We start from the raw sequence: 24,752 nt of genomic DNA on the forward strand, positions 1-24,752 counted from the left end.
GAACCAGATAATGCAGATTTTGAGGTCTGTTTCTTGATCTAAATTACCCAGCTTTTCCCCCAAATGACCAGATGGTCACTCCCTGAATAAGTATTACCTAGCAGTAGAAAAGATAGGGTATGTGTCTAATTGTGAACTTTCACCAGAGACTTTCCAAAGCCTTCTTTGGCATCAAAATTCAAAGAACCACAGGGCAAAGACGAGGGACAAGCTATCAGAAGAGTTTTCCTTCCTCCCATCCTTGGCAGATTACTTTTTCAAATTAATCTACTGCCCAGGTTATGTCTTTTCTTTAGAGGAATGAAATGAGAATGCCCAAGGAGGCATTTTAATGTGTTGCGAGGACCACGTGTGAACTGTGGCTCCAGAAAGAACAAACATTTTACTCGCATAGGCAAGGAAGACGTGCTTTGAAAGATCTATGACACGTTCCAGAAGCTGGATTTACTGTTTAAGCTCATCCTTTTCAAATGTCCAGTTTGGTGAGAAAAATAAAAAGTATCAGGATATTACAATAAGCCTAAGGATCAATGATAGAAACAACCACTTTAGACACAGGCAGAATCTAAGGGGAAGGAAAAAGCATGAATATTTCCAACTCAGGACCACAGAATTATTTTAATTTTCCTCTCTCAGAATGTCCATTAGAGCTTGCAGCAGCCGGTCGTCTCTGTGCTTGTAAGGTTTTGTGTTATAGAAACCATCGAGATAGTTGTTATACAGACTGTCCTCAGCCTCTTTAAGCTGGGAAGGTTTGTTCAGCCTTTCCAGGGCTTCATAGAAATAAGGGATGTTGAGCTTTGTACTTGGGGTCTTCTTTGGTGATTGCTTTGGGGGTGAGTTTTTGCTGAAAGCACTTTCTAGGAGTTGCAGCATGGCCTCAGATGAAGCTCCCTCCACCAGCTTATCCCTTTTGTTTTCCACACTGCTGCCACTGAGGTTTTCTGTAGTCAGGGCTTTCTCATTCAGACTCTCTTCTGTGGGCTGATCCTAAAACACAGAATGCCACCAACAAAGGGAGGAAGACTCATTATTCAGCACCAGGCAGGCCAGCAGCAGCACATGCCCACCACGTGCCTCTGGAGAAGCATTTTGGGGAGCAGAGGGAGCACGAGGTTTCGAGTCACACTAACTGAGACTTCGGTCCTCAGTTTTCTATTTCCTGATGTTCCCTTGTCACCTTTTTAATCTCCCTAACTTCACCTGTATAATGGGGGTAAGAATACCTCTATTTTGGGTGGTTTTGAAGACTGAATGAGATGTTGTATATGCTTATGCCTATTGATCTCCTTCACTTTGACAAGTAAAGTAGAATCCATGATAGGGAATTTAATAATTTTGAATTCATTAATGTTAGTTTCTAAATTCTGGATGCAAGAATAAATGAATAAAGCAATAGAGTTTCATCCTATGGAAAGTAAACAATTTACTATTTCCATTCCCTTTCTTCCCCACCCACATTTGACTCATTCCCAGCCTAACAGTTAGGGGCAGCTTCACTCAACACACTGTCTACTACCATTCAAAAAGAGCATGCCAAGAAGAACATAGTCACACAGACCACCGCCAAACCCACCATCTTCTCTACCCCTCTTCTGTCATTCTGCACGGTGTTGTAAGACGTGTACACACGTGGCTGTTTCATGTGTTCTGGCTGAGAAGAGGTCCCATGCAAAATCAGTTTCCAGTTCACAATTCTTCCTTCATTTTGTATCCTTCCAGACTGATGAATGAGCATACATAATTTTAGCATGTGTTCTGAGTAACAAAATACTTCTTCAAAATATCTAAAAATTTCAGTTAAAATCTAATTTAAAGTCTATGGCCATGCCACCCTGAATGTGCCCGATCTTGTCTGATCTTGGAAGCTAAGCAGAGTCGGGCCTGGTTAGTACTTGGATGGGAGACCACCTAGGAATACCAGGTGCTGTAGGCATAAATATAAAAATTAAAAAATTGAATTTAAAAATTCTGTACATTCCACATGTAGAGCTTTGTGTACAAAGAACTGAATCAGTAGGTTCACTCTTTTTATGAAAATTGACAGTTTATAGGCTCAAGGATTTAAAAACTGATTAATTGCTTCAATTAATTAAAAAAGCAGAACTCTCTACACAAACCTCCTTTTCTCTATTGAGTGTGTTCTTGAAAAGTTGACTGTACCTTCTAGAAATAGAATTATATTTGCCAATTATTAACTTGTAGAAATAGTCCATTTGGAGAAAAAGCCAGCCTCTGTGGAGCATTATAAACAGCCTTCAGCATTAATCAGCCCTTAAAAACTGTACATTTATGAGAAGAGGCTTAACAACTATGTTAAAAATGATGTGCTGAAATCTAAAATATCTTAAAAAAACCTAAAAGTGTAGAGTCAAATTTGCAGTTCTATCTTGGTAAGTAGTTTCCTGGTGGTGAAAAGAGTAGAGGCCATGTTCAAGAACAGAACTAACTACTAAGAACATTTTCTTGTTCTTATGAGAGCAGGATTTTTTACAGCTTACATATCTAAATTACAATTTTAGCTGTCTTTAGAAGAAAGCTATTCTCAGGAAAAAAAGTAACAATAAATATAGAATTTCTATTAATTTACTTGACATCTTGAAGAATTTAAAATCATCTTTTTAAAAAGTTATCTAGACATTGAAATCTGGTGCTGTTGATATTTATAACATGTCCATCTCAGGAGAACTCAGACCAAAACACCATGTATTTATATGCTCACCTACAGAAAATGCTAGAGAAATGATGCAAAAATAAATAATTCAGCTGTATTTGGCTTTTTGCTCAGACACTTTTTGCTTTATTTTTGTGACTGTGTGTTACAATTATAGAAAAATATCAGAGTGTTAGTAAATAGAGTGAAAGAAAAATGAGAAATGCTTTTCAGTTTGTTTCATAACTGAAACAAAACAAAACAAAGTCATATTAAATAAGAAATCTTGTCTAACAAGTAAGCTGCTTCAAATTGCAGTAAATATATGTAAGAGTTTCTTTCATGTGACCCTGGCAGTGTCATAGCAAAGCTGGTTTTAGCATTTAACTGTTTGTGAATACAGCTCATTCTGGTGGCTGAGTACATCATGTGGCTGGTTACATTTTCACATGAGAACACTTAGATCTGTCCAACAGTCTGTCACACTGTGTATCAGAATATCTTCTCCTCCCTCTATGGCTAGCCAGTGCCTATTTTTTTTTTTTTAATTTACATAGTAAAGTAGGCAGGACTTGAAACACTTCACCTTTTCCTTACTTCAACTATAGAATAAAGTTTCTTAGGGCCCTAATTAATGATGATACCAACCTTAAAATTCCTTCAAAGTGTTTAAGAGTGAGCTTATGTTTCTGTAGCCTTTCATTCATACTTACCATGTCTGTAATTTGCAAAGTCCAGGTGCCTATTGGATTTTCTCCCCACGTGTGAACAGACATGAAGTCCCAATTTTTAAAGCCATTAGGAGATGTATCTCGTTCTCTTTCAGCCAACAGAATGGTGTTGGTTCCTGTTTTCATGCAACAAACACAAGTTAACGAATGTCCTACCAGTAATGATAATAGGATGCACTCTAGCATCTGATAACTAAAAATGAAAGCCAGGAGAGATTAGCCCTCCAAATTTTCCCTTTGAGTATAAGACTAGGATAGAAGAGATATTTGCAAGAAAAAAAATGTTTTTATCCACAGTACTTTGCACATTGCTAGACATGTAATAAGTTTTTAATAAATATTGTGGAGAAATAAATAATGAATATATTGATTAAGATTTATTTGAATAAGAACTCAGAAAACTATATTTACAAACTACATTAAAGAGAGTCAAGACCTTAAATTCATTTTAATAAAACTATCATTTTGAAATTTAAGTAGAAATTTTGACAATTTAATAGGTGCCTGAGACTATAATCTAGTGTAGACATAAAAAATAAAGCTATATTAATTTAATAATCTCTTGTTATATAAAACTAGTAGTATGAATAACTGAATTTTCAAGTCCAAGCTCTCTAAGGATCAATAAATATTTCTTTCTAAGTGAAAGAGTCAAACGAACTATAGGGCCATGAGTGAAAAAGCATTCTACCAATATTTCAGGCCAATTCCAAGATATCTAGAAAGCATAACTCCAAAATTAGCAGAGCCTACTCCAGACCTCTAAGAAGTTCATAGAAGATTATAGAGCTAGAATATCTTTCCTCATATATCACCTATAGAGATTGAATTTAGTCAGAAATTGAATCCTACTAAAACATGAAAGAGTACTGGCATAGCTTCTCCTGGTTGGATTATGGTTTATGTTCACAAATTCACTCCCATCTAAGATCTCATCTGAATTAGTACCTTCTCAAGAAAGAGCATATGGCCCTATTCATATCATTATGGAAAAGTTGTTAATCTTCTCAACCCTCTTTCATTGGATCAGAATTCTCAGTTTTTCAATTGATTCTTCGGATATCCCTGATTGATCTGTCAGCTTTATTAATTAATTATTAGAGTAACTTTCACTAATGTGTTACCTGAGAGAAAAAGAATGATAGATTGGTGACCTGGGAAAATGAACATGGTTTAAAAATGTGACATTCCAGAAAGGTTTACTAATTGGTATTAATTGAATAAACCTCGTCCTCTGCTTATCTAAAGGCCAGTGGGAAAGAGCAGGGCAGAAATCCAATGCAAAAACAACAACAACAAAAAACAATAACAAAAAACCCAAGAAGAAGAAGCTTATTGTTTAAGACCTGAAAATATCTATTGGGAGAGTTAGTCATATAAATAAACAAAAACGCTAATTGATTTGAACTAATTCAGTTTACTTAACAATTTAAACAAAGAGTTTAGAAGAAATTTTTGAAGTTAAAAAAAAAAAAATACCAGCAGCAGAAGTGAGAGTGACATGAAGATCTCCTCTTCGGGAATATTCAATTGTTCCTTCGAACTGTACGTGTTCCAGCGACACGATAGCATTTTCTTGTCCTTCACAAGCTCTTGTTGGAATTTCAATGATAACTTCTTCATTAGCTCTCAGCGCTCTAAATATATTACAGAATCATCACTGAATAAAATATAACTCTTTTTTCTTTCATTTTATGCAAATATGTACACATCAGTTTTGATTACTCAACTAAACTAACTTATTGTCTCTCCCTATTATGAGTAGAACTCAATTCAGGATTAGCTAGAAATGATGTTTAATGCACAGAATATGGTAAGGTTTTTACAGAAATAGAAAAATTTCTACAATTTTTATGAAACCACAAAAAACAGCCAAATAAATCCCGAGAAAGAACAAAGCAGGAGGCATTGTACTTCCTGATTTCAAAATATACTAGAAAGCTACAATAGTCAAAACACTATGATACTTGCATAAAGACAGACATTTAGACCAATGGAACAGAATAGAGAACCGTTATGTGTTCTTACCACAATAAAATAAAACAAAATAGTAAAGAACACAGATACTTGAAAATAATGCTATTTGCAGTGGAGTTGAATTCAGGCAGGTTTTCCTTGGACCCATCAAAAAGTGGTCTCTCACTGCAATAGATCCCCTTAAGAAGACCTTCGTAAGAAATTATTTTATCTTCCTAATGTATACCCGCTAAGCCTCCTACCTTTGGGTGTTTTCTATGAGTGGATCATCGATATAATCATGGTTGCCATAATAGAATCAACAAAAACAGTTGTAGCAAATTCTGCTTCTGTGGCTAGATGTAGTAGGTCAAACATGGTCTATGTAAAAGCAGTACAATAAAGGATCTTTGATGGAAGAAAAGTCATGAATCACATAGTACGGTGGCATGAAATGAGGCTCTTGAGATAATGTTTTGGATAATACTGGGTGGCAAGCACTGTATATCATCAGTTCTAGAACGTATTTTTTTAACATTTTAACATCTTTGAATTTGAGATGATTCTTAAAAGTGATTTGTAATAGTTTAATTAGCAATAATTTTTCTTAGTAGTATATAAAACAATGGTGTACCTTAAACTTAATGCTAGGTGGTAGGTAGCCTATAAGAGAAAAATGCAAATATGATAATATTCATCGATCTTTGATCTCTCAATGATTCACCATGGTCACACAGTGAACCCTGGCAAATGCTGCTTCTATCTACTTCAGAAGGGTAGGTGAGAAAAAATCAAGGAAAGTGACAAGCATCGTATCAAATTGTGCCATGGGCACACATTTGTTCAAATTTCCTGAGACACTCACCTGGGCTGAAAGTCATTGTCCTTTACAACACAGACTTTCTTCTCAGGCACACTGTTCCAGGTTCTAGGATCAGCTAAATCCACTAGAGCTTTGGCATTCAGCAACCCAAATCCAAATCGACTATTTACCATCAAACCTGCTCCATTCTTTTTCCATCCAGGGTTATTGGCCAGTGGGTCATATTCAGAGGTCCATACAACCAAGTGCTGCATATCTCGCCAGGTGAGATTTGGACTGAAGGGAAAGTGACCCAAAATATCAAGGACAAAATGAAGTTTCCTTACAAAAGCAAGTGCTAAAACATGCATTTCCATTCAGAGATTATGATGTACCTTTTGCAACTGTACTTATATAATTCTAATGTGTATTACTATTGGTATGTCTTTTGATTCAGAATTCAAAATACAGTACTGAAAACTTCTCCCTGTACTATGTAAGTTAAGCTCTTACTATGAGTAAAACTTTGTCTTCAGGATTGTAGAAATGTAAGACTTGGTCCATGATTTCTAATTACTTAAATTTAACTGGAGCAGAAATGAAAAATGACAGCACTTCCATTGTATCTTTCAGTCTTCTTTCCATTAACAACTCTGGCACTTTTAGTATTATGAACCCACAGATAAGGCCCTGACTTCTTTCTTAAGAACTTAGACTCAGATTTTAAAGACATGAGCTGGCTACCTACTCAAATACTTTTGTCTCTTTTCTTTATATATCAAAAGTATCAAGAAACTCTTAGCTACTTGAGAACTCTTCAAGACACCATGTTGAATGCTGTGGAGATATTCAAAGAGATTGTTCTTGTTTTTAAGAAGCTTACAATCTAGTAAAGGAACTAAGTCTTTTTATAACTATAATATATCTGTTGAATGCTATGTTCATGGCATAATGCATTATAGGAGTTTTGAGGAGAGAGGATTCTTTGGGAATGGGAAGATCTAGGGAGGCTTTGCTGGGAAGAAATATCTGAGCTGGACTTTGAAGAGTGAGTAGAGTATCAAGAAGTGGAGTGAGAGAAAAGAGGATGAGGTGATAGAGCAAAACCTACGAGGGGGGAAGTACAGAATGTGACCAAAATACAGTGCATAGTCTGGTTTGCTGGAGCACGGAAGAGGTGATGAGAACTGAGCCAGATGGTGAGGACTTTGACTGCCAAAAAAAGGAGCTTATATTTTATCCTTCGGGCAATGGGCAATCATCAAGGACTTTTGAGCAAGGATATGTTATAATCAGATGTCTTGATAAAATTAATTTATCAACAATATAAAGATATATCAGAGATGCATGGATCCACTGTAATGCAAATGAAATCTTTCCTGATCACCCTATTTAAAATTTCATTTCTCCCCACATGCTCCTGAGCTCTCTTATTCTGCTATACTTTTTTCTTTTATAGCACTTATCACCCTCTTAACATACTGGGCAACTCATTCATTTTATGGATTATTAATGTCTGTCCCCTCTGCTAACATTAGCCATGAGAAGGGCTGAGATTTTAATGAATCTTGTTCTCTTGATGTATACCTGGCATTCAGAAGAATTCTAAGCACAGAGTATAGGCTGAGTAAATATTGGTTGGTTGAATGATTGAATGTGCCTAAGTGCTAACTAGCCCCAGCCCCCAATTTTAAAACTTTTTGCTATTAGTCATTAGAGTCTTTCAAAATCTCAAGCTTTTCTTTAACTTTGAGACCTGTATTGTTTCTGTCAAGCCTATCAAGCATTATTTAATAAATAACCAAGTGTTAGTCCTCCAGGTTTCTATCTTATCACTAGGTTGTGAAATAACGCTCAGGGGAATCTGGCTCAGTTTGTTATTTTTTTCCCCAGAACCAATAATGTACTGGTTAAATTGTCCCCCGATAATAAGAAAGAGGCAATGTACATTCCTAAACATTGAGGACCCTGGCTCCTGGTTAGTAACCCAGGCCTCAGAGATATTGCAAAGGCTACCTGGCAGGCCTCACAGGGAAGCTTTCTCCCATGCAAAGCCCATGCATCACAGTCTCTCCAGGGAGTTGGAATCAAGGACTCAGGACCCCTTCTTTGTCATATTTACATTCCTAGCCCCCCATATTTTTGTTCTTATGTCTCCTCATCTGAGGCCTTGGTCAGAGGTCTTCTTCAGCTGCCTCTTCCAAGGCCTCCTTGTGTGGGGAGTGGGGTAAACCTTGAAGACATTGTCCCCCATTCTGACTCAGTACCCAGTATTTTTCCACTCCTAGAATTCCCCCAAGCCCTACCCTTACCCCAGAGTATATAAAACTACTAGAGCCTTTTGTTGGGGCTCCCTCAATGTGAGATGACCCCCCATGAATGTGCTGCTCTGCCTGACCCTTGACTGGTGCACACCATTCCTTAGGGAAAATGAACCTGGGGAGTCAGTGCTCTTTTTAGTTTAGACTCTGGTTTATACCATTATGGTAAGCAATTAAGGGCTTAACTCTCTCTTTTTGGTTTGTTGCTTTAACTGGCCACTCAGACACCTAGCAGCTCAGCAGGCTCTCTCTCAGCTCATCTGAGCTCCTGACAAACATACCATTTAACCCCAGAGAGGGACTGATGGACATTTTAGGAAGACTCCAGGTCAGTGATTCTCATAGGTTCCAGACTGCTTGCACCATAACCACTTGGTACACTTGTAAACATTGAAAACTCCTGAGTCCCATCCTAAACCTACTGAATCAAAATATCTGAGAGTAGGGAGTGATTTTATATTTATGTTTGAACAAAACTATCTAGCATTTCTATGTAATAGCTAAAATAATGAGTTGGAAGAAATAATACAAGCATATAACTAAATTAATTATAAGTCATTTCAAATCATGGGGCTCAGAATAGAGAGTAATAGAAGGCATATTAAACTACATTCTACTACCAACAACCTGTGTGACCTTAAGCAAGTCACTTCATCGCCTCGGGCCTGATTTGACTCATCTATAAGAATAGAGGGTTGAGTATAATAATTTCCAGAATTCCTTAGTATTCAGACCTCCTATCTACCCAATATCATTAATATCTCAACTGTAGATCTTGTTTCCAAGTTGACCACCACACATTCAGGGTGAGCAGAAATGGCTGTTTTCTTAATGCAGAAATTAATTCTGTCCTATAAAGCATTTTATTGAAATTCTTGCCTCCTTTAGTCTTTTAAAGGAAGTTTCAGGTAAAAGTCTCTTAATCAAGGTAGTCAATAGGCAACACATCCCTTTCCTACTGGACAATTAGCGTGAGCGGGTATGGAGGTTGGGAGGAGGAATCATGATAATCATGATAATCAAAGCATATACTTCCTATATTTCTATAGAATAGCATTTGTTTTAGATTTCGTTGCAGATTTTTAAATTTTTTATTTTACCTATCCTTTGCAAAATATTCAAGGGGGCTTTGCTATCATGCAATTTGGAAAATTAAGCCTATTTTCCTAACAGACATTCATTTGTGCGATTGCATTTCATAAATGAAAAGGGACTGCTAATAATAGTGCATCTTGTTTCTGAAAGCCTTCCTTTGTTAATTAGTGCTCAACGGGATCCATAATAATTAAAAATTTTTAAACTACATTGAGTTGTTCATCAAGTATATGTTTATAGAAAATAAGGGTTGTAGAATTAAACATTGAAATTAAGCATTGCTTCTAATTAGAAAAATGTAACTAAAGTAATCTGGAAACAAAATTCTAAAGTGAAAACATCTTAGAGGCTACCTGGTTCTGTCTCTAGTGACACCTAGGTAAGCCTCGTATGCTGAAGATTTTCCAACATTTCACAATCCACTGAGCTAAGGATTTCTTTTACATTTGTGATTTATCCAAAGGTTTCATGCAGCATTGAAAGTTTATTTCCCTTTCTCCAGCCTTTAATGAAAACAGAAGATTGGTTCATGTTTGTTTAATACCTCCAAAGATGTAAAGGGATTCAATATTTCACTATAGAATTTTTATTCTCTATTAAAAATTATTCTAATTCCTTTGTTCTCTCCACAGAAGACAGAATTTATTGTCTGCTATCTTTCTTATTTATACTCACTACATAATAATAATGGTGCTATAGGCATTTATCCAAGGAATTCCTGTCTTTTTAATGACTATAAGCACCAGAATGGGCATTTTATAATCACAGCTGGATGAGGTTTCAGGTAAAAATAGTTGTAAAGAAACTCTTTACAGCAGTTATTTCTCAAAATTTGGTTAAGGTAACTACTAATATTAAAACCACCTAGGATACTTATTTAAAAAATGGAGATTCCTAGGCCAAAAACTTCTGCATCCGAGTTGCTGGCAATAGCCCTGGGAATCTGCATACCAAGTAAACTCCCAAGGTGATTGTTATATATGCTGGTGTTCAAGAAACACTCTTCTAGGGAAAGAAATTCCTCTCTAGAGACGTATCTGAGCCAAAAATCCTTCTTTCTTTTTCCCTCTTCTCTTTCCATTCCCCAGGACTCCAGTGCATGCGGCATATTTAATGCAGGATAGTAGGTAGTTAGCCTGTGACAAGGAGGCTTTTATGAGGGACTCATAAATACATGAGAGTTATGATGTTCCTTTCTCAGTCTCAATCTTATTAACGCCCCCCCACCCCTTCTTATAGGAGATTCAACATTTCCTCTCCTTCACAGAACCATGAGAGGCAGTGTCGTGTAGTTGCTGATAGCACAGTCTTTGGGAGCAGACAGACCTGAGTTGGAAACTCTTCATGGGATCTTGGTTCTATTTCTCAACCTCTCTAAGCTTCAGTTTTTTTCATTTATAAAATGCAACTAATCTCTATGCCACAAGGATGTTTTAAGGACTAGAATCAGTATGGTATGTAAAGAGGTTAGCACAGTGTCTGGCTCATAGTGAGAACCTGATAAATACTGAATACTATTATTCTCGATAAATTTAGTGTGGAGTTCTTCAGTCTCCATAGTTGTTCCTTGAGGACTGGCACATGATTAAATGATTCTCCTAATCTTGATTTTTCTAGGGACATTTCTAGAAATTCTGTCATTTAATTTTCTGAAATAATCATCTCTATATATAGACAATTGAATAGAGTTCCGAAAACTGTCCATTTGAGAAAAGACATCTCAATAATCTCTATGTTCTTTGACAGGATGTATATAAATGTTGATAGATTATGTCCATCTTACTGATGATTGAATCAAAATCAAAGGAGTTAAATTCTTATTATATGTACCAGGGAGGTCATAGACTCTGGACGTCTCTTAAATTATGAACAGTGTGAGAATCTGATGGAACCTAGAAACCATTCCCCAGAAAAAGGCCATATAGAGACTCAGAAACAATTCTGCATCTAGTTTCAAAAAAGTCCAGGGATTCCTGGAAACCCATTCATGTATTTCATAGCAATCTTTGGGCCCCCTATTTTAAATAGTCCATTAGAATTTAGAAATCAACAGATTAATGAGGCTGGATCATTCTTGGGTCATTTTCTTCTATACAAGCAAAGAGACTTTGAAATTTTAGAAATCAGAGATTACAATTTTAAAATGTCAGTTTTCGTGTAAAATTAACATTTTATGGGTGTTTGTACCGTACTGGTCACTAGACTAGGATGGGCTAGGCCTGGCAAGTTATTTTTACACACATCTGATAGATACTGGGTAGAGAAGACTTAATATTTTAAGGATAGTTTTCTTTTCAACAGCTCCCTAGAGCTATATCCTGAAATCTTAAGTATCTTAAGACTGTTTTACCACCTGTGTGTAACTGCTTGCCTTCACGGGACCTTATTTTCTTTTATTCTGGACTTCCCACCACAAACCTCAACAATTTATGTTGGATGATCTACATATGCTGACACCTTCAATTACAAATTGGAGAATCTTATAAGAGGTTAGAGGAAAAAAAAAATCATCTGATCTGACCCTTCCATTTTATAGATGTTAAACTGAGCCCTCAATTAGGGATTAATTTGCCTAAGGTCACATAGTTAGTCATATGCCTAGAACTTAAAACTAGGCATTTCTTGCACTTTTCACTGCTTATATTATTTTCCCTCGAATTTGGTTTGGATCTGCTGATGCCAGCCTTAGCTTGTGTCCACAGACTTTGCTCTCTGTCCATTCCCTTCCTGTTATAAGTAAACTCAGATTTCAAACAGCTCTTCTATTGGATTCAAAAATTTCAACTGTTTCTCTGTTTCCAACTGAGCACCTGGATTTGCTCTTCCCTTACCAGACATCTTCCCAGACCATCTAAGTAGGTAGACTCTTGGTATGAGCCTTGACAGTCCTCTCTTGCTTTGCTACTGTGGCCATCTCCTAGCTGTGATACAAGCGACTAAACCATAACTCCACAGGTGGCCCTGGGGCTCTGGGAGCTACACTGGACTCCCTTGGACAAATACTCAGCAACTTCCAGCTGTGGCATATGCCAAGGTGCTCTACCCTGCTGCTACTGTGAACCTTGTCTAATGTACACAATGTGAGAGAATATGGATGTTCTTCTACGATATCCTTTTTATTAGGAAGGATAATAGTAGTTTATAAGTTTAATCGCTTCCTCTATCATGCAACCATAGCACCTACCTCAACATTTAAGTATTTCTCACCACACATTAGAAACCAGAAATGAGGATAAATAAAAAGTCATGGATATTAAGTATTAACTATAGGTTACCTATTATGAAGGGGAAAAATGTTAAATCCTTTTTTAACATCATACACTAAAATAAATTCCGGAGGAATTTAGGACTTAAATATGGCAAAGGAACTGTAATAATAGACATATAAATAAATGTTTGTCTAATTTTGGAGTTGTAAAGATTTTTCTGAGCATAAAAACAAAGGTAAAAGCCTTAAAGAAAAAGACTGACAAATATAATTGTATACATATTAACGTTATTACATTAAAAATTGCATATAAATAAAATTAAAAGGTAAATGTTAAACTGACCAAGCGTTAAGAGCTTTTCCTAAACTAAGGCCATAAAACAAGTCAAGGTCATAAACAAGCAATCATAGATGATAAATCACCAAAGAATATAAAATGTCGAGCTTCATTAGTAATGAAATAAAAGCATATGAAGATAAGATATCATTTTTATGTATCAAAATCGCAAACATTTTAAAGGTAACAAAAGTAGCTTTAGTAAGGGTTTAGAGAACTGGCACTTTCACACATATATCCTGCTGGTGGTAATATAAAATGATACACTCAACAGTAACTTGGCAATATGTTTCAAAATTGTTAAAACATGCTTGGCCTTTGACCCAGAAACTCTTAATTCTGAGTGTTTATCCCGAGGAAATTATCAGAGATGGCAACCAATGTTTACGGATGAGGGTGTCTAAGCATGATTAGATAAGTAATAAAATTTGCATTTATATAATGGAATACTCAAAAAGATAAAAATCCTGTTTTTAATTCTCATGTCCTCTGACATGTTATATTAGCTCTAAGACTGGGCTTATATAACCTGAGAAAAAGGATGTTTTATAAACTTGTCGTTCCTAATACTACCCACAGGAAATTATCTGGACAAAGTCTTTCCTGGTGGGAAGAAACAGAAATGAAAAGGCCTTGCAGCTGAGCAGGAGGAGAATTGAGAGGAAAGCATAGGAACATTGCATAGCATAGGAACAAAGTATAGGAACCAGGTCAAGGAACATTGATTTAGACATGAGAAAGTGCTCTTGACATACTGTAGGGTGGATTAAAAGAATTACAAATTAATGTGTATATTAAGATTAGAATTTTGTAAGATATGTGTGTATTAAATCTACACTGAGATGTTAACTGGAAGAGAGCTTATTTTTATCATTTTTTTTTTTAGTCTTCTACTATAACCATGTATTCAGAAAACAAAATACGATATTAGAAAGGAGGAGAAGCAGCCTTAGTAATGGTAATTAGAAGCTTTTTGGGCCTTACTTTGCTTCCAGGGCCAGAGCAAAGATGCCAGCAGCCAGGGGTGCTGAGGCCGAGGTGCCCGTGTGGGTCTCTGTGCAGTCATTGTGCAGGTCAGCGCTCGTCTGGATGGCATCGAAAAAGAAAGAAATGCGGGAGAACATGTGAGAAGTGTGATTCTGTCCCCAGGGGTTAACCATACTGAGTGCTGCATCTGCTATGATCAGGAAACTCGGTTGATTCGATTCCCTACTTCCTCCTCAAAACCACAGGCGGATGTTTGCCATCTGCTGATATTTTAGTTTGGTCTCCTCTATACGCAACTTGTCTGTAATTCTGGCACCAAGATGCCTTTTCTGGGGATGAAGTACTCCCACAATGAATATTTTCTCCTCTGAGATTCCCAAACGAAATGTTTTCTGTAAAGAGGGGACTGTTTCAGAATCACTGTGAATCATGCCGGCCCATTAATCATCAGGTCCATTGTGTTTGGTCTGGCATATTTAGAAATTCTGCCTCATGCAAAATTCCCTTTTGCTTTCAGATTGACATCTGACTGCCTCTTCACATGAATGTAAAGCCATTCTGATTTTGGCCACTTGAACTAAATTTGTTTAATGTGTGGTGTGCACTCACCGTCGATGTAATTTTACGCCCACATTGACACCTTGATGAAAATGGTGAGTTTTTCAAATGCAAAGTGTGCTAGATTTAGATCTGGGTCCAAATTCTAAAATTGCTATTTAGTAGATGTGTCTCTTGGGCCAGTCACTTGGTTTCTCCAACTGTAAAATGAGGTTGACATCTTCTGACTCATATTCTGAGGCTGAAATGTGATCCTGTCTATGAAAGCATTTTCATATAATATTATTGCACATAAAGAATTACCCAGACTAATTTTAGCTTAATTGAAGAGGTTGCCAAGATGAAGGGAAGAAATCAAAAAGAATTCCAATTAGTCTACCATAAGGACCACAGCACTGCTGGTTGAACAAGTAGTCGGGCCAAAAGATTACTAACAAGACACCCACCCAGGCTCTTGCACTATGGTTTTTAGTTAGAGACTTTAATGTGTGGGAGGGAGGTGTAAAAAAATAATTTGTTCTATTATCACCTCCTTTGGCTTCCCACTTGGAGTCTCTGAATTTCTTAAGTTGTGGTGGCTCTGCTCCTCAGAGGGTTGCAGAAGCAAGGATGCCCTTTTTACCTGTTGACGCAAGTAAGCCCCCAGAGATGACTGTGCTGAGGAAGAGTTTTGCGTAAGACAAAGGCTATGTTATTGCCACGGTCTCAAATAGAATTCACCAGCTGTCTCTCCTGTGGCTGATTTACCTAAGGAGAGATCTTTACAAAGATAGAAATTCTTCCTTCTATTTCAGAGCAGAGTAGCTCAGATGAAGTGCAGTGTGTGAAAGGGTGACTCTGAAGTAAATGCATAATAGGCCATTTTTCTCAAAAGCAACTCAGGGCACCTAGAGGGACAGCAGCAGCCAGGGGCTCTGAAGACAAGTGGAAAACATGTCTGACGTGCCCTGTTCAAAGGTTATAAAATATGCCTGCCATACAGAACCCCTGGGTAGAATGTCACTGTCTATTATTTGTGTAATTGAAGATGTGGGCATGAGAGGGAGGCCAGTGCTTTTAAGTTGAGACCACAGTTTTACTGTCTAGAGTAGGTCACAAGATGCAGGCAAAGTCCCAGAACAGTGATTCTGTATGAAGAAGACAGTAGTTCTACAGTTTTGTTGAGATGCTATTAATATGAATTTTACAAACATTTCAAGGTTTAAATATTATGGGATTCACCCATAATCTAATTGAATTATGACCTGTTATTTCATTGAGATTAGGATTTATATACTTTAGCTAGTTATTTTTTTTCTGTGTCATTTGTTAAATTTGGGGCTTTAAAGTTTTAAATTAAAAGTGACTCTCTGTTCTCAAAGCCCCTGAATGACCCTTCTTCATTGTGCCCTTGAAGGGAAATCCAATAATTGCCCTTGGCAGTCTGACTCATGGAAGTGAAGACACAGCCAAGCGTGGGCTGGAGATGCTCTCTGAGCATATAACCTTCCTGAGCTGCTTATTCGGATGCTGAGAAGTTCACCTCAGGGGAAATTTAGACTGTTATTTTTCTGCAGGTTGTTGGTTCTTAGGAGACATAGCTGGTGTATGCTCTGTATTTTTATCATCTGCTAAAGGGCAAGTCAGACCATATCCCTACTATTAAAGGATCAACAAGTTCAGAATGATAAAGCCCCTACAGCCTTGCAATCTCCTTTAAGGCTGTTTGCAGGGAGGTATCACACAAGCTGAATAGACATTTGGAGTCTCAGACCATATGTAATGACAGATTGGTGGCTTCTCAAGGCTGAGTTTAAAAATGACCGGGAGGCAACCTCATCTTGGCAGCAGCATCGTTATCCCTGAGAGAGAAAAGTTCCCAATATATGCCAGTCTTTCAAGTGAGTAAAGCGTGAGTCTCCCCAATTGAGACATCAAGCTTAAACAAATCAACTTTACCAAAGGTACTGGCCAAAGGATCCTTTTGTATTCAAGTCGTGCTCTTCTACCCAAGCAGAGAGAGTTAGACAAAAGAAACATACGATTCGCTGGTCCATGTAATCCCCACTGCTGTATGAGGTGGCCAGAGTGGAGGAGCACTTCTCAGCATACCAGGGGGACAGGCCCTGCTGCGAGGCACTGCTGATGGAGATGGTGTAGATGCTGTCCGTGTACCCATCGCAGTCACAGTTATCTCCCTGACGCCCCCCATTCCCGGAAGCCCAGACGAAGATGGAACCCTTTCCTTGCCTCCCCTAAAGGAAAAGCCAGAATATATCACACTTATTATCATCCATTGGGGTCATCGTCACAGCCCAATAAAATTCCCAACAAAAACATGCATGAATTTCTCAGAGACAGTTATTTGTAGTCTGTTTCAACTCCAGGTCCTCCAGCATCAATGTTGGAAATCTCACAAGACTTCATATTACAAGCCGCTGGGTTCAGGCTCTGCTAGTCCTCCTTTACCCTTTCTGGGATGGGGCTGAGTGAATGATTTTCTTTCTTTCTTTTCTTTATTATGTGGATTCATAATCTGGCCTTTAGCACTCACTCATCTTTTTATGCTCTTCCCTTGGCTTATGTCACTATGCTTGAATCTTTGAACTTCCTCTCTTCCTGCTTGAATCTTCTGGCTGACTAACAGAATGACAAAATCAGGCATTATTCAGATCTGCTTTGCAGCTGCATTAATAGGGACTCTTCAATTGAATGGAACTCGTCAAGGCTACTCTTTCTATGGTTTTTCAATTTGCTTTCCAAAGTTTCTACTTTTGTTTCACCCTGTGCAGAACAAGGCCTTAGAATCCTGGCAAGAATGCAGTAAACCCAGGTGACAGAAACATAACCAAGGCACACATATTCACCAGGCGCATACAGTGCGGGAAGTAGCACTCTGCTATATTTAAGGATGCATTTTCAGAGCATTTGAAACAAGTCTTGGTAGTAGTTTACCTAGTGTAAAAATCCAAAAGCATCAGGACAATGAGAAAAGTCACATCTAGAATATTTTGTAAGTAAATATTTTAAGAGTAATGAATTTCTGTTGAATGTCAGACCCAAATGGGGAAAAATTTCTTAACTCTTAATGTCTGTCCATCTGAAGAATGATTTGCCTCTCAAAATGCACTTCAAATGGTTAACAACTACAAGAAATTCACAAGCATTTTTTTCCATATAAGCTAAATATTTTTCCTGTCTCCTCATATCCAAATGGTCAGGTTTCATTTCAGATAGGTCTATGTTAAGCATCTCACCTGTTTAACACCATATTCAAAAGCCTTCTGGGCTAGTCGGCCAGGCCCCTCCACAGTTTTTCCATCATCATTAGGGCCCCAGCTCGCACTGTAAATATCCACATGTCCGGGATTGAATCCAATTGAACTTGCTTCAATAGCATCGGTCACGATGCCATCTAGCATTCTTATGCCTGAGCCACAAAACAAACAAACAAATACATAAATTGATGTCAGTGTGTACATGTAGAATGGCATAGTGCTCTTAATATTCATTTTTAAAAAGAATTTCCAAAGGAGTCAAAAACAGAGTAATCGCTGGATGTCCCAAATGCCCATGAGCCAGTTGCTAACAGGTTGGAAGGAAGATACAAGTCACTGCCTCCATGAGCTTTGTTATTTGCCCTTTAGAGATAACTACACGTGCTGTGCAGTGGCCCTGGTTGTTGTCAGTTATAACTCTCCACTATACCAATAAGCTGAAATTGACAGGATAGCTTTTAGAAAGAGGCATCAAACAGCCCTCCCTTGACACACCTGCTCGTGACTATACAACAAATGTCTGTGGCCCAACCTGTGCCATACATGACTATATGGGAAACCGTGCTGCTTGAAAAAGTCTACCCACAATAGAAAACTAACAAATAGGGAAAGAACTCTTGTTTCTAAACACTGATTAAAAATAACCTAGAGGCCATTCTTTTACGTATTTGCTAAGAAACATTTTCAATAGAACGCGCTTCCTTTTCTTCTAAATAATCTCAAGGATGAAATCATTGCCATGGATTCCACTCCTGAGGGGGAATCATTTTTTCATCAGGAGAAGGCAGCTTTGTGCTTTCCAACAGGCTGTCACACATCATCAAACTCATGTACTCGAGAGCCAGGAAGGCAAAAGCAATTTAGATAGATACAGGCAGTCACCTGGTTATTCCTGGCTTCAGGCTGATAATGCAATGGAGCATATGGCCTTAGATTTTCACACTACTATTTACCGTATAGGTAAAAAACCAAGAAAACATGTAATTGACATGATTAATAAAAGTTATATTTATTAAAAATTTTTTTTTAAAATGCACTTGAGAAAAACGCATCTTTTCTGCTTACTATATACATAACCTTGGGCAAATCACTTAACCTCTGTGCCTCAGTTTCTTCAAATGTAAAATGGGGTAAAAGAGACTGAGGCCAGAGAGGGACAGTGACTTGCTAAAGGCCACACAGCTAGAAATTGGGGAGCCAGGACTTGAATCTCAGAAATCTGGTACCCAAATCTACCCTGTTAATTTTCAGGATAAAACACCTATAGTGTGTTGTAGGGTAAGTGATGAACATATAGTAGGAGCTTAAAAATGAAAATTATTATTAAAAAAATGCACTTGGGGTTAGACTATCAAAGGATAGAGGAATGAAAAATATGCAGTAGGCTTGGAATCAGAAGCCTTGTGCTTTAGTTCAACACTGCCGCAAACTGTTACCTTGATAATCATGCTTCTGATACCTACTTTATAAAATGAAGGTATCAGATGATTCTCTCACAGACTATAGCACCTTAGTTTATCATGACTTAAAAAGTAAATTTGTTTTTTAGGTGATTGCATAATTTGTGCTTCTGCCTTCATTTTCTTTAAATTAACACGGTACTTTGATGATGCTAGTATCAAAGCAATCAGGAATAACAAAATCTAAGAGTGTGCTATATTGGTGAGAGAGGTATTATATATGCTAGAATGTATATTTATTTGATTTCTAAAATGGAGTGCAGTCTCTGTGAGTCCACTCTGCACCCTTGGCACAGGAACGGGGATTGCATCATTGAATTCTCTTGTTTTCCCATTGGGTTCAGCCAACTGAGGACAGCAGTAGGAGGCGGGGGGATAAGGGGAGAGTGAGGTACTCATTCCCCTGAATCCTCCCTGCCTAGAAATAGCTCTGCTGCACTTGACCCCATAGCTCCTGACCAGTGGTTCTCTCCTATGGCCACAGCTTTCTCTCTGCAGTTTCCACTGACCCCTTCTCTGTGCTCCTTTAGGCCTAAAGGTGGTGACCTCTGCTACATTTGTTAGCCCTTGTTAGTTTCCTTTCGACTCTTGTAAATAGTTCTTTTATTAAACGACTCTAATGGAACTCACCATATGTTTCCCCATTGAGAGAAAAAACTAGAGATTCTAAATACTTGCTTTTAAAGATAACCTTTAGCTTCTTAATATAACAAGTATATATTTTTTTTATTTTTAAAAATTGTTCTTTGTTATGAAATGAAGAACTACAAAATTGAGAGGCAGGGGAAGTCTTTGCCTAAATATATCTCCTCCTTCTGCTCCCAGAGCAGCACTCAATAACAAACCTTTCTAAATCAGAATACAGAGAAAATTAGATTTGGTTCAAAGGCTATTTAACATTTCCATTTTTTCCCCCATAGAGAGATATAGACTCTATTTGGGTATCATTTTCTACATATCCTGATCCTCTGATTTATTTGCAAATCACACTCAAGTCTTGCAGCAAATTTTGCATGGATTTCATTTCTTTCTTCAGTTTTTTAAAAGCCCCACTCCCCACCTCATTTATACTGGGTGACTCCAATTAAAAATGCAAAACTAGTCAGGTCTTCTGCTCATTTTTTAATTAGGTTGTTTGTTTTTTGTTGTTGAGTTGCATGAGTTCTTTATACATTTTGGAAATGAACTCCTTTTCAAGGTGTATCATAGTCAAATTTCTTCTTCTATTCAATAGGTTGTCTTTTTGTTTTGTTGATTTCCCATTAAAAAATGAAATCCTACCATTTGCAACGACATGGATGGAACTAAAGGTTATTATGCTGAGTGAAATAAGTCAGACAGAGAAAGATAAATACCACATGATTTCACTTTATGGGGAATCTAAGGAATGAAAAGAACAAACTAAACGAAAACAGACTCACAAATATAGAGGACATTTTAGTGATGGCCAGAGGGGAGGGGAATTAGGGGTGCTGAGAGATTAGGGGTGAAGGATTAAAGAGGAATAAATTAGTAGTTGAAAGATGGTCACAGGGATGGGGAGCATGGCGTAGGGAATGCAGTCAGCAGTAACGTAATGGCTAGGTGTAGCGCCAGAGGAAAGCTAGAGTAATCAGGAGGATCATTTTATAAATGATATATAAATATCCAAAACTAATTTTAAAAAAGTTCAAAAGTGTAAAAAGAGCCCTCTGCTTTACCTCCAACTTTGGAATTGTATGCCACTCCTACCCCACACTTGAGATTATTTGCTTGCATGGCAATTTCTCCTGCACATCTGGTCCCATGTCTGAGGATTAAAAAATAGAAATTATAAAACGCAAATGAGGACAAATATGTGTTTTGCACATGAATCTATGGTACGTAGATCTATTAACTTGTCAGCTTTGTTGTTGATTTTCTTCCCATCAGCATTAGATGAAGAGTAGTTATCAGAAGAAGGGCACAGATACAGGAGCCAGAGCATATCAGTTCAAATTCTAACTTTTTTCACTAACTAGTGTGATGTGAACTAGTGTTAATTACTTGTCCTTAAAGGGTTGTGACATCACCTGAGATATTGTGTATGGGTCCTGAGAATGGTGGTTGGCATATAGTAAGAAACCAGTAAGTATTAGCTGTGGATACTATTATGAGCAACTCTGACACATTCAGAAATTGTTTCCAGAGAAATGGCTTCTGCTCCATGCTTTCTGGTGGTGAAGTGGCTGCTCATTTTACCCCTAGTAACTTCCTTGAATTAGGTTATCCTGGACCAGCCCTAGCAGGATATGACAGAACAGAGTCCACTTTCAAGAACTCCTCCCTTCCTTTAACCATACACTAAATTAAAACATCTGAGGATTTTCTGATACCAAGAGGAGTTGGAGATTTTAAGAAGATACTAAAGGCTAATTGGGAAGCCGGGGTGCTTCTGCAACTGGTTCGGGCTAGAGGCCTGAATAAGCCTAGTTTTTCAGTCAGATAGAGAATGACTTATGATTTCAGAGTATTTAGGGGGAAAATCCATGTCTAAAACAAACCAAAGTCCACCATTAAAGCATCAGTTCTGAAATTCTGGGGATAATAATTGTCTTTTCCCACAACCACCCTGACTTCAGGATGGCCTGTAAGTCAAGAAAACTTTAATGTAAATGTGTTTATTTCATGACTATATTGCATTATGGAAGCACCTGGGAGCACTGTGAAGGCTGTTGGAGGAGCTGTTGACCAGAAATGCTGACACAGAGAGAAAGAAGGAAGGGTTAGCTCTGAGCAACTCTGTTAACCAGCTACTTTTAGACACTAGACATGTATTAACTTAGCCTAATAAGGAATATAAAAATCCAAAATCGACTAGGTCATCTAAAATAAGTCTGTTTCACTTATTCTTTTTCCTGAAATACCAAAGATGATTTCCTGGTCTCCTTCCACTAAATGATGTTCCTGCTTTTTCAAATATTGGATAGGAATCCCAGGTCCAAAGAATATAATTATCTTTAATTCAAGGTCTTTCCTACTTAAGCAGACATTTGCTTCTTTTTTTGACTCCCAGAATTTTCCCCTTTGAGGAAGAGGCCTTTCTTCACTCCTTGTGATTCTCTTTATTATGAAGCTCTTTCTCCCAGGCATCTTTCTAGGATTAAAGCATATTTTGGGGAAGAGAATTCTATTCTTTCTCTGAAATTTTAAGCTTTAAGTTCAATGTGAGCCACGTGGATCTTGTTCCCAGACAAAATTCTGTTGAAAATGAGGCTAAGCTGAGGCAAGCAGCCCTAGTAGATGAAGGTAGAGAGGTTGGTATCTTGATGGCATATTATTTGAGTTCATGGATCTTGCAATGCTTGAAGCTAGACTATCCCTTGGGTGATTTTTTTTAAGTGCCCATTTTACTTATCTTTGAGATAGGATTCTCTCACTTGGAACTGAAGCTATCCTGACCAACAAACCTATTTTCTGAGAAATATGTGCACATTGAACACATAAGGCAGCTTCTTTGATGGATTAACCCACTTTGCCTTTCTAGAGGAAGAAATTCAGTTGTCCTCCTCTGGAGAATGTATTCCCAAAAGTCACCACTGCCTATATTTCCACTTACACAGAATGAAAGAGGATAGCAAAATCTCCAGCCTGAGCCAACAGAGTCAACCTGTTGGAAAACTTCTTCAGCATTGTACCTCTGTCCTAAAAATGATGCAGTGCGACATGACCTATTATTTACCTCTCCTTGCATACTGAGGACTCTTTTCTTGAGGTGTAGTAGAATCATACTACAAATGGGGTTGATATTTTTATCTCCTCTTATCCTCACTTCCCACCTCCACACCTTGAGAAAAAAGGAAGACTTTATCAAAGTGGTTTTATGTCATCCTTTATAGACCTGTAGCTTTTCTTCTTTCATTAAATCAGGCTCTGAGATAAAATAACCCTCTATTAACTTAGAACAATGGTAGTAACTGGCATTTAAACAAATCAATTTTTAAAAAATTATTCCACAAGATAGTTTAAACACTACTATTATAGTGGTTAAAATATCCTTGTCACACATGTTATTTAACTAGAAAAATAATCTGTAATTGGTATTGAAATACTGAATACAGATTCATGCCAGCTTAATAGTAAGAGTTATCTGCACTTTTAAGGTTTTATTATTTAGTGATTCCTCTTTTGATTCGCAGAGGAGAATTGGAATACACCTTCTGTTAATTCATTTTCATAGTAATAAAGAATAGCAGCAACACAGAGAGTTTGGAGCGATAATTCCCTGGAATTGGGAGATAGTAAGTCTCTGACTGCTATAAGGCCAAGATACAATGGGGCTATTCATTTTCCAAACCTGAAGGATTTATTTTTGACAACGTGCTTGAATGGCAACTCTATTTTTTATTATACCTTTTGATAAATGATAGGGATGCTACCTTCTTGGTTTATAGTCAAGAGGACCCTGAGAGACAGTTGTTTATTGTTTAATTTTCAAATAGCAGATTCTGAACTGGCTCAGAAAATTGATTTGTCTCTGCTTCTGCTCCAATTGCCACATGATATTACTCTTGTCATGCTGATTTCTCACTGAAAGGATGTCTACCTTAGTTGCTAAATGAGAAGCCTTGATCATCATCATCATCATTTGCATGATTTTCATCATCGTTGTCATGATCATGATCATGATCATGAACATCATAGCAAACACTTAACTTTTTCTATGTACCAGGCACTATCTAAGCCAGTTAAACACACACACACACACACACACACACACACACACACACACACACATTTAATCCCCATAATAACTCAATGAAGTAGATATTATTATTATCACTTTTTAATAGGTGGTAAAACTGAGGTACAAAGAAATTAAATAATTTCCTCAAGGTCACTCAACTATTAAGTGGAAGATTTAATACTTGATCTAATTCTAGCTGCAAAGTCTGTACTCTTAACTGTTTGACTGCAACACACTAAAACTGTGTGCTATGGGGAAGGTCCATGGTAGGCTATTCTTTAAAGCTCAGAGTTTTCAGGCACAAAATAAGTACAATTATATGGGCTGTTTCCTTGGGGGCCTTTGGAGCTCTGTGAGTTGGGAGAATTTATTATAAATACTGTGATGTGAGATTCTCCCTTTCGTGGAGAGGAAAGAGGGAAATCTAAGCCCCCTTTCTCATGTGTAGAGAAACTCTAGAGGATATAATTTCACCAAGTATTCACCTACCATGCAGCCACCACATGTTATCACCTACATTGGAGCCTGGGACAGACCCAGGGTACCCTGCCTACAAAGGAGGCTGGCCCTCCAGCTAACGGTCTCCTCATGGGGCTGGCAGCAAATTTCCTTCTTACTCTTGACCAAGAGGATGAGGTGAGAGTTGTCATTTTCACTTATTTCTAGGAAGGGTACCTCTTTC

At 37.6% G+C, this 24,752-nt stretch overlaps 1 protein-coding gene and 1 pseudogene across 1 annotated transcript in view; one reads left to right on the top strand and one right to left on the bottom strand.

Annotated features, from left to right (window-relative positions):
* Positions 1 to 551: 551 nt before the first annotated feature.
* The window catches only part of PCSK1 (proprotein convertase subtilisin/kexin type 1), a 35,358-nt gene continuing 11,157 nt past the window's right edge, over positions 552 to 24,752 (bottom strand). Inside the window, exons 6-14 of the mRNA XM_023522886.1 lie at positions 21,066 to 21,154; positions 17,885 to 18,057; positions 16,670 to 16,882; positions 14,088 to 14,188; positions 6,206 to 6,439; positions 4,864 to 5,021; positions 3,367 to 3,500; positions 1,562 to 1,723; positions 552 to 990 (exon numbers count right to left, since the gene is read on the bottom strand). Coding sequence (XP_023378654.1) covers positions 619 to 990; positions 1,562 to 1,723; positions 3,367 to 3,500; positions 4,864 to 5,021; positions 6,206 to 6,439; positions 14,088 to 14,188; positions 16,670 to 16,882; positions 17,885 to 18,057; positions 21,066 to 21,154 — 1,636 coding nt within the window. The 3' untranslated portion in view covers positions 552 to 618. The remainder of the gene's footprint in view (positions 991 to 1,561; positions 1,724 to 3,366; positions 3,501 to 4,863; positions 5,022 to 6,205; positions 6,440 to 14,087; positions 14,189 to 16,669; positions 16,883 to 17,884; positions 18,058 to 21,065; positions 21,155 to 24,752) is intronic.
* Positions 1,818 to 1,936, top strand: LOC111732110 (annotated as a pseudogene).

This window comes from Pteropus vampyrus, unplaced genomic scaffold, assembly GCF_000151845.1.
Source record: "Pteropus vampyrus isolate Shadow unplaced genomic scaffold, Pvam_2.0 Scaffold11, whole genome shotgun sequence".
Classification (NCBI taxonomy): Eukaryota; Metazoa; Chordata; class Mammalia; order Chiroptera; family Pteropodidae; genus Pteropus; species Pteropus vampyrus.